We start from the raw sequence: 14,198 nt of genomic DNA, 5'->3' as shown, positions 1-14,198 counted from the left end.
AATCAATAACTTCTCTTTGTGGACGGTAGTTAGGCACACCAATAATTTTAAATAGCCTTCTTGTTATAAAGTTACCCTGCTTTGTTTAGCCACGTTTCTCGTTGCCATGAGTCTATTAGGCGATTTGACATTAAGCTAACCTGTAATTTGTCTTATTTGATAGGTCTAGCAAAAAGGAATATCTATCTACAACATCGCCTCAAACCTGCGTCCTGTGGTCTCGTTTCAGCAGAATTACTGCAATTCATTTTATCGAATTTAGATGAATAGGATTAATTTATGAGTATGCGGCAAACCCGTAGCAATTTGTCACAGCGTGTTAATTTGCCTTGGACGTAGAAAATACACAAACGGACGTGTAGAAACCCTTTTTGCTCGTTAGAAAGCCAATTTATGCTGAACGATCGGTGGTTCCTGTCAATCTGCCTTCTTGAAGTTGGATACTCCCGTATACATTTTGCTGTCCGTGCCTACAAACACGTCTGAAGAGCGGTAATGAAATCAATCTCTTGATAACTGAATTCTTGTGTTTATTTTACCTTGTCTTACCGCAATAGCATGAAGTGTAATTAACATTCTGTGCTCGGTCTAGAGCCGTGCTGATGCTGATGGACCGTTATCGTTTTATCGACCCTATTTATCATAATCCACGACATTATTTCCGAAATGCATGCTGTCTTCACCAGCTACACGTACTCGCTACACCAGACTGACGGTAAAATTACGTCACTGATATTTCAAAGACATTGTTTTACAGCAATTAAAGTGTTAATTGTTTCAGCTTTAAAAACAATCATCTTTTTTCTTGTTGAAACAGCTAAAACCCTAACGGGTCTTAATCGTGTGAAGATAAGATGGAGAATTACGACTCAAAAGGGACACAATAGATCAATGAAAACCTTTAAAGAAGGGAATTGGTCATCTCGAGGCGATTACTCAACTCTGGCACTTATCAAGTTTCTTATCTGATTCGTAGAAGTTTTGTATAAGCTTGCGAACAGCTGACGACAGAACAGCAAAACTTTGTTGATAAATTTTTGCCCGATAGCGACACACCTTCCTTACAAGCATCGGCAGATAAAATATTATAACCATCTACAATTCATAATCCAACATCTGGTAGAAAGGTTCTCGAGAAGTTTGGGAAAGCACAACAAAATGCGAACGCTAAAGGAAAGAGACCGAAAATTCTAGTTTTTCTTCCGATAAGATACAAAAAGTCATATGCTTCTTAACCTTTAAAGCAACACTTGCAATGTTTGTTTTGAATATAATTTAAATCAACGATCAAAATAAAATCAACGTCCTAAATCAACAACATCAACATCATATAATCAAACTAACACACGCAGAGTACTGTATCTTATAGTAAATTGCATGTGTTACTCCTTCGCAATTAGAGTCTTGTGCAATCTGACTGCTGCCTGCGCTTGCAAAATTCGCCTTATCTGTGATATCTTTGTTTACTTTCCGGAGTTGCGAAAAATCAGTACTACAAACTTTACAACGACAACCACAAACACGGCCACCAAATTCTTATCAAGGGCTAGGTACGTGGGTTATTTGCTGGGTTCCGGTCGTTCAAGCCCCGGTTTGACCACCTGACCCTACCATCAGGCCTCTCTTTAAAACAAGGCGGCAAAGGTGCGAAAACACGTGTTTTGTTTTTTGTCCTTCCGCGCCCTACCGCTCTCAAGTTGACCCTTGTTACATTCTTTAAGTGAAGGATCGAAAGTGCGCGGGAAAGCCGATAATGACTTGTTGAATTTAAAAGAATTCGGCTCTTTCTTCTCTTGGTTGGTAAGCATTGTCGTCAAGAAAAGGTTTTTGAAGCGGTTCACACATTACAAAAATTTTTGAGTGGTTATGAAAAAAAAACTCAAATCAACTTAATTTGCCTTTGATTATATTTGGTTTCGCGGTTAAGTTTTCTGCGATTTCTAGGGAATGAAATCATTACTTTGAGCGTATATACTACATAATAACCGGTGCTGTCGTTTCAACGATGCGACTGAGGCTACAAACAAACAAGTGGCAACTTCAGCAGTAAAACAATGTTTTCTTTCAACTGCCGGATGGCGAGGAGAGCAAACAGTAATCTACCGAAAAGTTGTTCTCGAATCGTCGGCGATGTCACGTATTTTGGGCGGAAAAACAAATCCATCGAGTGACAACAACACGGCTGAAGTGATTAGAGAAAAATTTGATAAACGAGTTGCTAATTATTAACGAACAATTCCGACTTGATATCCACTTCAAGCCTGGATTGTTGCCCGAGAATATGAACCAGTTTTCCGACACTGTCACTGTTGTTGGAAATGATTTCGCAATTTGCATATGGTTAAATGTCTTCATGAATGCAAATTCATTTCAATTACGTTTAACCCCAAACTATTATTTTGTCATAAGTCTGTATTAGAGTTGTATTAGATTTGGTTGGGGTCAAGTCCTGCAAGTCTAAACTTCAAGTAATACTTTCTAATTTTTCTTTCATTAACCTTTATAGAACTTGTTATCTGTTTCAGAGAAACTCACGTGAACTCTGGTTCTTTTGTGACGTACGCCTTTGTTCGGCGGTTTACAAAACATCAAAGGCGCTTTTCTTGATTTTGTGAATAATTGAGATTTTAGCTTTTTAAAAGCTTGATGTCATTTGAACGACGATAGACCACTGCAACAGTTAACATATGTCAACTAAGATTCAATTACTTTATGGGCTTAATACGAAGCTTGTAAAACGCACCACGTTTGTTTTAGCGACGCCGTCAGAGTTCATGATTGACTAAAATCTTTTAACGTAATGCATTATTAATATACTTCATAATACTAAAATTTCTCAGTGGTTTTTAGTAAATGACGGAGTTTTCGTCAGCGTGTGTCAGGTTACAGCTCGATCAGTGTAAATCGGTGCCACACATGCGAGCAATACGTCATAAACTGCTGTTGTTTGAGGGGACTTTGAATTCCACACAATTAGTCTATTAATTGCGAGCGTCGTCTAGCGGCAACAAATTTTTATTAGAGTGAAAAAAAATTAAGTTTCATCTTTTTTTTAAAACATGTTGGTTTAAATCCCATGATTTTCTACTTTTTCTGCTTTACAATTGATAATCTTTATACGACTATTAGCTAATTTTGTACAGCGAAGAAAAATAATACCATGCATTTGAAAATGAAACGCTGGACATAAATTAAGTTGAAAGTCAATCTTCCTTTCTTCTGCTGAAAGAACCCGCATTCCTAATTCAAAGTCAATCGTAGTAAATCATCCAAACAAACCAAACTTACAAATTATAATAAGGGGGCCGACGCATTGCAACTTCCGCGTTATGCATTGGTCACTGTTGGGTTGGAGAGTAAGGTACGAATTTTATGGCGACTACGCTGATATCAGAATAGTGGTCACGATGAGAACGTTTCTATCCTCGAGATGTCGCTCGGTATACCACGTAGCCATCCTGTACGTAATACGTCACTAAGCGTATTATGCTAGAGTTGGTGTTAGGCGCAAGATCGGCCATATTGACTGGTTTGTAAGGATCAACTGCAACGAACGAGAATCGAATTCCAAATCTTTGGGAGAGAGGAAGCTCGATATTTCCTAACGAGCTATCGGTAGGGGTGAGGAACTCTGGATTAAAAGTGCAGATAAATACCATTCGTATGTGGTATATGTACTGTATATATTCAGTAAAAACGTACGTCATAAAAGCATTGTCGTATTTAACAATTGAAAGGTGAGTGACATAAAGTAAATAATCTCCATCGGCTCAATAGCTCTTCTTGATATTTTTGGTTTTTAACACTATAAAGCTTACCTTCGCAATGTTAAATAAAAACTAAATTTAAATGGAGTTTATTCAGAGTAAAGACTTTTCCTGTCAAGATCACACCAACATAGATAAAAAAGAAAGAGATCAAATGCACGGAACTCCGTAACTCTTATCATAAAGTAGCTGTTTAGTGCCAACCAGCGCCGAGAAAATAATGCTTTATTTGCCGCTACACGTATTTCTGAAAGTGTTTCTTTCTCAATGAGATCGATTTTAATTTTGGAATCAAGTTTATTCAACCCCGAATTTAAGGGCTGAGTTTTAGCATCTAATTAAAAAAACGTTGTTAAGGAAAGACTGTTTATTAAGCCACGACCAAAACAACGTTACTTGTCCGCTCCGTAGTGGTTCGAGCTCTGGACTCGCAATAAATGCGATTCAGGTTCCGTGTTCAATACCCAGTGGCGCCACACCGTTGTAATACTCTTGGGCAAGTCATGAACGCTCGTCTTCAGTGAACTTGGTGGACAATTATAAATTCGTGGAATTCAATGACAAAATCAAAAAAACAAAATAAAACTTGTGTGACAATCAGAACTAGCACAAAGGCTAACCCGGTAACCGGGGCTCGAGCGATGAAGAATAATTCACCGGGTTTAGCTCGTGCAAAGATTTTCCTCAGTCCAAGGATACCGAACTTTAGTCGAAGTAGAAATAGACCAAGAACGTTAAAGCGTGACATATCCGAAATCGTTAGCCTGTCGAAGTTATTGTATCTGTACAGTACTTTATGCAAGGAATGTATTTTGCAAAAAGCCTCTGTATAATCTTATCCTGTTATTTATATTACTAAAGCATACAACATAACTGCGTTTACCATATCTAAAACTTGATTAATTGTTCAGAGCACAAACAAACCCTAGCCTACATTCAGTGGTGGGAATCAAATACATCCGGTTCTCTCACTAGCAGTATGCCATATTGCTCCCGGGCCGATATATGTAGACCTATACATACGCTTGTTAACAACCGGTTCGCGAAAGTCCTTAAAATTTCAAGCACCGGTTCGCACGAACCGGTTGAGTCCCACCACTGGTAACATCTCTATACGAGGTTGTGGTAAGCTTTGAAACTTTTTATTGTCTCTCACGATTAATTCTGTGTCATTGCGTGGATCACACACAAGTGAAGGCAATAATGTACAACTAAAATCAGTAATCACTTGCGAAATGTTTAGAAGTCCATAAGTTGGTGTAAACCGAAAAATTACAATTGCATCATTGATTTAGTGTACATAGACATGACCTTATTCTAGGCTTTACAAATACCTACCTAGTGCTGTTACTCAGCTCAGTAAAATATGTACAGCTCTTTTTAGCATATTTCAAAAGCGAATTGGGGAAAATGAAATCAACCACAACAAACTCTTGCTTCAAAAATGTTCATATGATTTCACCAAAGATATTAACAATTTTGCAGTAAGTGGCAGTTACAAAATTACAAGTGGCAGTTACAAAGAAGAAAAAACAAGTGCACATCAGTTTAGATCAGTAGAAGTTTTGCTGAAGCGTAAAAATTATTCATCATGCAACCGCGCTCCTGCTGTATTTAATATGTTACTGATCGGTCCATAGTGGCCACTTTCAGCGCTCTGACCCAGGATAAAATTTTCAACCAAATTTGCGTCTATGTCAGTGAGCTTTCCACGATCAGATTTCCTGACATTGAAGGCATTAGAAGATTTTGCTGAGTCTTGCTCTGGCATCTCGTCTTTTTCCTTGACAAAACTTTCACCAACAACAGTACTTGCGAGTTCTTCATCCATATAATCCATGTAGGTCGAGAGCTTGGGCTTTTCGTCATCTTCTAGCTCTTCTTCGCTGCTCATGAAGTCATCCGAAGTATCACTGGCATTGTCATTTATGGCTAGAAGAGTTTCCAGACTCTGCAACATCTTGTCTGGGTCGAAAGCTGCCAAAGTAGATTTGTCATCACAATCGACGCCGTCATATTCTGAAAACTCTTCTACAAAGGTATGAAGTCTTTCCGTTGCTTTAAGGAACTTAGTGCTATCCCGGTTTTTATGTAAATTGGCAAATCCTTTGTTCATGTCCGACACCATTGTTTCCATTTCTTTGTCATTCAAATACATCCACTGATCCTTGCTATCTCTTGGAGCATCAGTTTCCTTGTCATATATTTCTAGATTGCAAAGATGAGGACAGTCGTCTAGTTTCTTCAAGCCGTCAAGAAATGTTAAGGCCTGTCCACCACCACCTCGGTCTTCATTTCCCAGATGCTCGTTGTAATAATTAAGAGCATTCAAGTACAAGTTTTGGTAAAGTTTTGAGCCTTCTATTTCTCCTCGAAAATACCCACTCATTGCAAGATTATCGACAAACTTTTTGAATTGTCCACTGTGTTCTTTGTCATCAGAGTTAGACGAGATTTTTGTACTTCTGCTCGCATTGAAGCAAATTATCTCAAAACCGTGAGCAATTTTCATTCCCAACTCATGTCCTTTTCTTTCACTGGGCATTAGGTTTATGTCCAATTTGTACCCGCTTCGTTTGTCAGGAATAAAAGTTTGTTGCATCAATTGAGCGTAATGAAAACGGGTCATCGGAAGTTGCGTCCAAACTCTGTCCTGAGGGGGAAAATACTTAAACTGTCGACAGCCCCTCAAATCGATTGGATCTCTCAAATAAAATGCTTTCACGCACTGCGATATAAAATTGGGGAACTGATCTAGGAAGTAAACAATATTACGTGGTACAAATACATTGACATATTGAATGGAAGAGATAGCTTTTTGTGGAAAACATTCGATACGTTTCCAAATGCACGATGTTATTTCTTGTGGCGCTTTTGTAACAGATGGAAAATTGCTGACAGCATTCAAGGCTTGTCTTATTGATGGCTTTGCTACAGGCAGAAATGAAACATGCCCCGGCGTCTGAGGTTGTAAAAGAACATGCAATCCATCACTTGAAATAAATATGCGGTTGTCGGTCGTGTCAGGTGTCAACCATTTTGGGAGATAATCTGCTGCTTCAATGAGGAGGAATTGTCCATCATTATCCACAACGCTAGCGATAAGACCTGGAAATGCCTCTGTCATTTTAAAAAGAATATGGACAACAAACCATTCATCATCAATAGAGTCGCCATAATTGGTTGATCCAAACAAATAAGAGAGCTTGTCATCTCGTACCAATTTCAAGTTAAAGCCCTGGTCCTGCCAAATATGACCTTGTGTTTCTGATAAAACAAATGCTCGACATCGGTTTAAATATTGGATGAGTTTTTCCTCCAGCGCTGCATTATCATCATTTGATGGGTTGACGTATATGAAGTATTGAACGACGTCATCAGGCAATTGCTTCTTTGATAACTCCTCCATCATGGACGACACAGTTTTAGTTGTAATATGTTGTTATTCTTACACATTAATTACATTCTAAAAAATAAACGCAGCCATTCAAAACAAACAAATTTTCAACTAAATAATGGGCAATTTATAGGCTTCAGAGTAAAGTTCACAAAATTCATGAATTGGTAAAAAGTGTGGTGGTTAATTGCTTGAGACTCATCAACATACACTCATTAGCAAACAGGAAAAGTTTGGCTATATGAAAAAAAATTTAATACTAACTAAACAAAAAATGTAAATGGAAGCACAAAATCTTAGCCATTGCGTGCACGGCTTCTTGTCAAAAAGTGCCCCAAGTTGCTTTCCAGTCTTAACTAAACTTTAGTGTGCCGTATTTCAAAAAAATTGTGTAATTTCCGGAAAATGATAATGAAACAACACACACATATAAAAATATCTATACATCTACAGATTATACATAATTTATCGTAAACCGCATTGCTAGGCCTACATAAAAGGTTTGGTCAGGTGATAGGCCTAGGTTCAATACTTGGCAAAGACCTGTTCTCATTAATGCTCTTGGGCAAACCATTAATGAGAATTGTTCTGCTCTAGTGATCCTGGTTCCAAATAAGGGGAAAGGCTATAAAACTAACAAAATCAACAAATAAAAGATTCATCTTTAGTAAAAAACAACACAACCAAGTTCAGTAACTGAGGCTCGAGCAGTAAAAAAATACAATGCCGAGTATGAATTGTTATCATCAGAATCGTCATAAACCAAAAACTTTCCTTAATCGGAGGATAAATAATCCGACATCATATCATACCACTACCAATTTGTACATATTAAACAATTGGATGAAGTGTTTAGGCTACAAAGATACATTGTTTCACATAACTATAAAATGCACACCATAACATAAACAGGGCTGGTGCCGTACTGACATTCCAACGCTTTATTACGACCACTGTAGTTATGTTAATGTCTTGCATATTCTTATCCTTCAGAGTTGTGCTGATTTTTTTTCTCATTTGTTGAATAGGCCTATGATTTGTTAGTGCGTATTATGTCCCGACTGGAAAGTACGGAAGTTTTCGACGCGAGAACATGCTTTTTCCTCAAAACGTTTAATGCAGTAAAATAGCCAACAAAACAGTGGTAAGGTATCAGAATCTTTTAACTAAACTTTTAAAACTGACCTGTACTCTAGGCTAGGACTTTTACCAGCAGGCTTTGAATGAGAATAAAAAATATAAACGTGACAGATACGAAATTTTGGGGAAGCCCCGTTTTAAGGACACAACCTTAATTTTTTGAGTAGTGTAAACAGTGTAGGCCTATGCTGGCTATTAATTGTTTCTGTATGATTTAGAAATTTTTTTATTATGGTATTATTTTAAAGTAAATATTACAAAGACTACAAGGTGCTGGCATAGGAGCCTACGATACATATTCATTTGTTTTGTGTCAATGAACCATTTTTGATATTACATCAATGAAGTGGCAAGAAGTTAATTTCTAAAACCTGAAGAGCTAGAGTTGATTTTTAACCCAAAACCTCATGGATTATTTGTTTCAAATAACTCAAAAATTATTTTGTTACTTCTTCTCGCACGGTGGTGATATTCCGACTTCAGTCAACGGATGTTCGGTTTTTTAAGGTGAAAACAGTGAGCTCAGTATTCCTTACTTAGTAACCTTTGCTTCAATTGTCGTTTTGGTACAATAAGTGACCGCATTTGACCGCTGTTTGTGATTTAATATAAGTCCATGCATTTTACCTTACATACGTTTTGGTTAAAGCGATTGTTCCAAACGTTTTATTCGTATTTTTCATTTACTTTTATTTTATTTTATTTTCATTTCAAAATTTTTTTATAATTTTTCCATCCCAGGTTAAAAGGATTTCAGAAAGGCAACTAGGTAATATCTTTGTAATGTTCTGCAAATAATAAAGTTGTTATTATTGCAAACCTGAAAACAGTGTTTGTTTGCAGTTTATTACAACAACGGAAGTCAAGCCAATAACTAAAAGGAACAAAAGATCTCAAAATCAAGTCAAACGAAAGAAAACCAATAATTTTGTGTGTAACAAATAACAATGACCTCTAATCTAAGAATGAACACAAATCGACAAGCTTGCAATGTATGGCTTATTATAATTGCTAGTTATCATAGTAAGGCATGTTGTAATGCCAACCAATTCGGCTGCGCATATGTCTTGCAAAACATACTACGGAAACAGAAAATGAGAAAAACACAGAAGGCTGTCGTGTTTTGCAAGGCATATGCGCAGACATATGCCATCGTAACAGAAAACAGTGGTCGAAGCGAAGTTTTCGTTCTCCCACACATCTGACTTCCTTTATAGTAGTAAAAAATATTTCAACAGGAGGGTACAAGAACAACCAACTGGACATTGCTCTAAAAAAGGCATGTTTAGATTCAGAAAATAGTCAGACAGCACGTAGCCTATAACTTTCCACAGAAAGTTTTGTAGGATTTGTATACATCGCCTGTAGGACAAACATGTAATGAAAAGTGGATATATGGTATCTTAACCTGTAAGGTTGTTACACTTTGTCATGGAATGTATGGGTTTTAGTTGTTGAACTTGATTGTTCCAGTCATTCTAATACAATCTTCGAATGTCTAATTGTTTGTTGCGCTCGATGTTGTTAGCCTATATGAGCGATTGCACGCAGATACATCAATTTATCTGGCTCATTTGCATAATTGGAAACCTTTGCCGAAAGTCTGTGAGCCAGGTGCGTGTATTTGCTTCGTGGTTGGTCCAAATTAACAACTGCTGCGTTTTGAGCACCGAGCCGTTGTATCGCGATATCGCGTTTTATACCGTCCAGAAATGACCAAATGTTCGGATGAGAACACAGAAATAGTGATTTGAGGGCATTGTGAAACCCTTCTGTGGAATTTGTTGTTTTGGGCTCGCAAAGTATCGCGTCGTCGTAATGATTCCACAACGAAGGGGGAAATCTAGCCTGTCGTTGATGGCGTCCGGTTCTTGAACCACGGATATAACTGCTTTCAAAATAAACTAAAAAATCGTTGCAGGCTACCTCGTCTGGAAATGTGCTGGCAAGTTGTTCAAAAATACTCTCCAGGTCAGCGACTGCAACAAAAGATAATGCAGACAGCGACTTCACTAACATTTGGAAGATGCTGTCGGTTTCATACCTGGTTTTCAGACCGAGTTCGTTTACTTTTCTTAAAACGGACTGAGCCAAATGAAAATAGCAACCGGAAATGGTTGCTGAAGGATATTCAGACCTAAATGCATTTATAGCAGCGATTTCAAAATCCAAAAGAATTTTATCGAGCTGTGCCATTGGACGTATAATTCTGGGGGCTTGCAACATCTTTGTATACGTTTCTTGAGACTTATTGGGCAAGAGAAAGTAAATCATAGGTGGATAACTGTGTCCAACCTTGCAGTGAATGGTGTACAGCTGGAAGAAGATGCCAGGAACGACGTCAAAAGTTCCGTCTGCGAGAAAGAGACCTTGGTTCAGGTAATGAAGAATTTCCACGCAGCCCAAGGCAATGATCCGTTGCCTGTCTCCTTCCCCCGAATCATATAGCACTATCTCTAGGTACTCTGGTAGAATTTGAAAGTTAATCTCTCCTGGTACAGGATGTGCTGCAGTACCATTTTGGCGTCTTCTTCTAATATTTCTTTCTAAAGTAGTCGAACGTTTAGGCATCCTTGCAAGTACATTTTCGTCGACGTTTACAAGATGCACTCCTAAAATATTCCTTGTTGTTTCTGTACAACTATAAGCCCTATCGCGCATTTTGGCTACAGTGGCGTTAGCAGTGACCTGAATACAATCTCCGACGTGGCAGTGGGTTCTAGGTTCTTTTACAATGTCATCGTAGGAGGTAACCAAAGTGGATGGACATTTATTTTTAAAGTATTGTCGGCATCTCCAATAAATTACACCGTCTGGTTTCACCCGTTTTTGTAAATATCATGCCCTTTATAGAGCAGAACAGTGCCTCCTCTCTCAGTTGTGGAGTATTCCATGATCCCTTGCACCTTCAAAATTTTGACCTTATTTTGACCTAAAAAGTTTAACGTTTTGACCTAGGGAAGCAATAACTTTGCGTATTGGGTTGAATCGTCCGAGGTTGAATCGTCCGTGGGTTGAATCGTCCGCGGGTTGAATAGTCCAGGGTTGAATCGTCCTGGGTTGAATCGTCCGTGGGTTGAAAGGTCCGTGGGTTGAATCGTCCGGGGTTGAATCGTCCTGGGTTGAATCGTCCGTGGGTTGAATCGTCCGTGGGTTGAATCTTCCGTGGGTTGAAAGGTCCGTGGGTTGAATCGTCCGCGGGTTGAATCGTCCGTGGGTTGAATGGTCCGCGGGTTGAATCGTCCGCGGGTTGAATCGTCCGTGGGTTGAATCGTCCGTGGGTTGAATTGTCCGGGGTTGAATCGTCCGTGGGTTGAATCGTCCGACCACCCAATGATTGACTAGGCGGATGTTCGAAGACAGGAAGTCGTCGGCGTACAATGCAACGCCTCTCAAAGCAGATTTTCCAAACCAGGAAGTATATATTATTTTCCATCTCTGTGTGGTATAATATGCGCCGTACATCACAAATACTTTGCTATGTATTTCGTTTTCCACTTGTTTCTTTCTTTTAGTTTTTTTTTGTGAAGATAGCAGTTATGGAGAAACTTTTTGCTTTGGGTGGGCCATGAAAATTTTATAAACACGAATTAAAAATGACAGTTCATAACGTTACACCATATTGCCATAGTTACTCATCTATATCTTGTGAGATGCCTAAAACTACTTCACTCTGTTAAGGCGCATGATAAGCAGGGCAACCGATTTCTACATATGAAGAAGTTCGATTTCTATGCTTTGCTGCTAAGTCGACCAAAATGTTTTTAGAAGTGACTATTTCACAGTATGTAGGTCACGCGGTCCTCTGTTAATGATTGACATTTAGGGAAACGGTTGAGTCGGTATGCGAAAAAGCTAACTTCAGGTATTCAGGATTTAGTTGAAGTTAGATTTAAATTAAAATGTAGATTTTAGTTAGGTATGAATTACGATGTTATTAAACATTACAGTTTGTCCGTCTTGAGTTTGCTGTTATGTATAATTATTTTATTTTTTCTATTTGTTTACTTAGGCTAATACCGTGCAGTTTTATTCAGTTATCATTTTTATATTCGCTTCCTTGTGTGCTCTAAGTTCCATTTCTTTGCTGTGGCCACTATTTTCTTTTCGTTGCTCGACACGCATCCATGCCATTCCGTCGGCTTTGCGCCTTAATTAGTTACGCACCAATACTTGGGGCGCACAAAATTTTTCCACGGTTGAGAACGACCTTGTAGTATTGTGAGGTGAGGTGTTGAGTAGTGAGAAGCACTGCAATTCGTTAGTTGATTAGGCAGTGGTTATTATACTGTGAGCTGTGAAAATATTCCAGTTGTGCCGTTTTGAAAAGTTTGCCCAATTTCTACTTTTGGCAACACATTTCTTAACTTATTTTAAAAAGGTTACCGTAACTTCGTATGAGTATGTGTGTGGCGTGCTGGACCACCGAGAAATAAATCCCGGTGGGAGCCGGTAGTTGTAGGCCCTGCGGGTAACGACTATACAATGTGTTCGTTTTCGAGTTCTTTGCGTTATTGTAATTGTTATGATACGCATGACTTGCTTTTGCATCGATGTAATATCACAGACAGTCATACCAAGTGGAAAGTCCAGCAATGCAGTATTTTTTTTTACTTTCTTCTTTCTAAAGTAGTTGCCCCGAATCTAGTTACTATGTTTTCGTTACATTTTGAAGCAGCTCTTTAACTTTTCAACCAGCAACACAACAACTTTGCGCATGAGACGAGTTACAGCTGAAAACTATTTATCACAGTAGGCTACAGTTTGAATAGTAGAATAGAATTAAACAGTAGAATACAGCTTGAATCAATGCAAGGGTTGAGCGCCAGGAAAGTAGCTAGGCTACAGTGTTACGAAAATACATTTGCTTTACAGTATTGTATGCCATATCAAAAAAATAATGAACATCACTGGCCCTAAGAATTGTCGCAGTGTAAATTACAGTATCGTACTTACATTGTTATTCATTGTTAAAAATAGATAGCCATACTGCACATATGGAATGTTGATAGTGGTGTATACTTCCTACAGTCAGCTGTACAGTACAGGCTTTACTTTGGCGAATGTTGTTCGTAACTTTGTATAAACTCATGGCTCCCATAGTCGTGGATTATTGACTTATTTTTTCAAGCTAATACTTAAATGTGACTTTGGTGTTGCGGTTCGTCATTAGCTTGTGAGTAATACCTGAATTAAAATTCCCATGTATTGGGCAATACACTAATACAGTCCCTTCAAGATACCAGTTGAATATTTAAATACATATTTAATTATGTCGTTTTCACTGTTTTTAAAAATCTCGCAACTATATGAATATGCGTTAATTAAACAGCATATATTGATTTAAATTTTAACCCAATGCTAGTAAGTGACTTGGATATAAGATCCGTTTTCAAATACCTACTGTACATCACAAAATGAAGCTGCAACATTCGGTAATTACGGTATTTTGTTTTAACGCGGTGCCCAACGCACGTTGATACGTAATCAGTTGCAATGTACACCACAAAAAGATGTTAATTAGTAAAACATTTTCTTTAATGACAAAGCCAACGTGTTTCGAAAAAAATTAATTCTTCACAATAGCGGAACCAATCGCTAGGAAAAGAACCGCGTAGCGTATTTATTATATGTCCTAAAGATAATTGGATTCTGCGTTTTGTGACGTAACGACATAAGTAATTGGGTATTTGCAGAACCCCTGCTTTGTAGCAGAGGTTACGTGCTACTGCTAGTATACACTAGAGTACTAGACTAGCCTATTTTTTCTATAATAAAGTTAAGCTGATTTTACATTAAAATCCAGAACTGTCAGTGTAAAGTTACTGAATTTTTCATGAGTGCCTGCCGTATGTCCTGTGTTAATTTTGGGAAGCTCGTGTAGTGAGTGTACT

General features: G+C 38.1%; 2 protein-coding genes across 2 annotated transcripts; both read right to left on the bottom strand.

The window, feature by feature from the left end:
• Positions 1-4,887: 4,887 nt before the first annotated feature.
• On the bottom strand, positions 4,888-8,372 carry LOC143450242 (protein ecdysoneless homolog). The gene has a single exon (XM_076950702.1). It carries the CDS (start codon positions 7,177-7,179, stop codon positions 5,350-5,352), a length of 1,830 nt encoding a protein of 609 aa, XP_076806817.1. The 5' UTR covers positions 7,180-8,372; the 3' UTR covers positions 4,888-5,349.
• A 1,456-nt stretch (positions 8,373-9,828) lies between these two features.
• LOC143449865 (uncharacterized) lies at positions 9,829-10,965 on the bottom strand. The gene has a single exon (XM_076950191.1). It carries the CDS (start codon positions 10,963-10,965, stop codon positions 9,829-9,831), a length of 1,137 nt encoding a protein of 378 aa, XP_076806306.1.
• Between the last annotated feature and the right edge of the window lie 3,233 nt (positions 10,966-14,198).

The sequence above is a fragment of the Clavelina lepadiformis genome, chromosome 3, assembly GCF_947623445.1.
Source record: "Clavelina lepadiformis chromosome 3, kaClaLepa1.1, whole genome shotgun sequence".
NCBI classification, from domain to species: Eukaryota; Metazoa; Chordata; class Ascidiacea; order Aplousobranchia; family Clavelinidae; genus Clavelina; species Clavelina lepadiformis.
The sequence above is the reverse complement of the archived record's forward strand: the minus strand, read 5'-3'. Positions and strand labels throughout refer to the sequence as shown.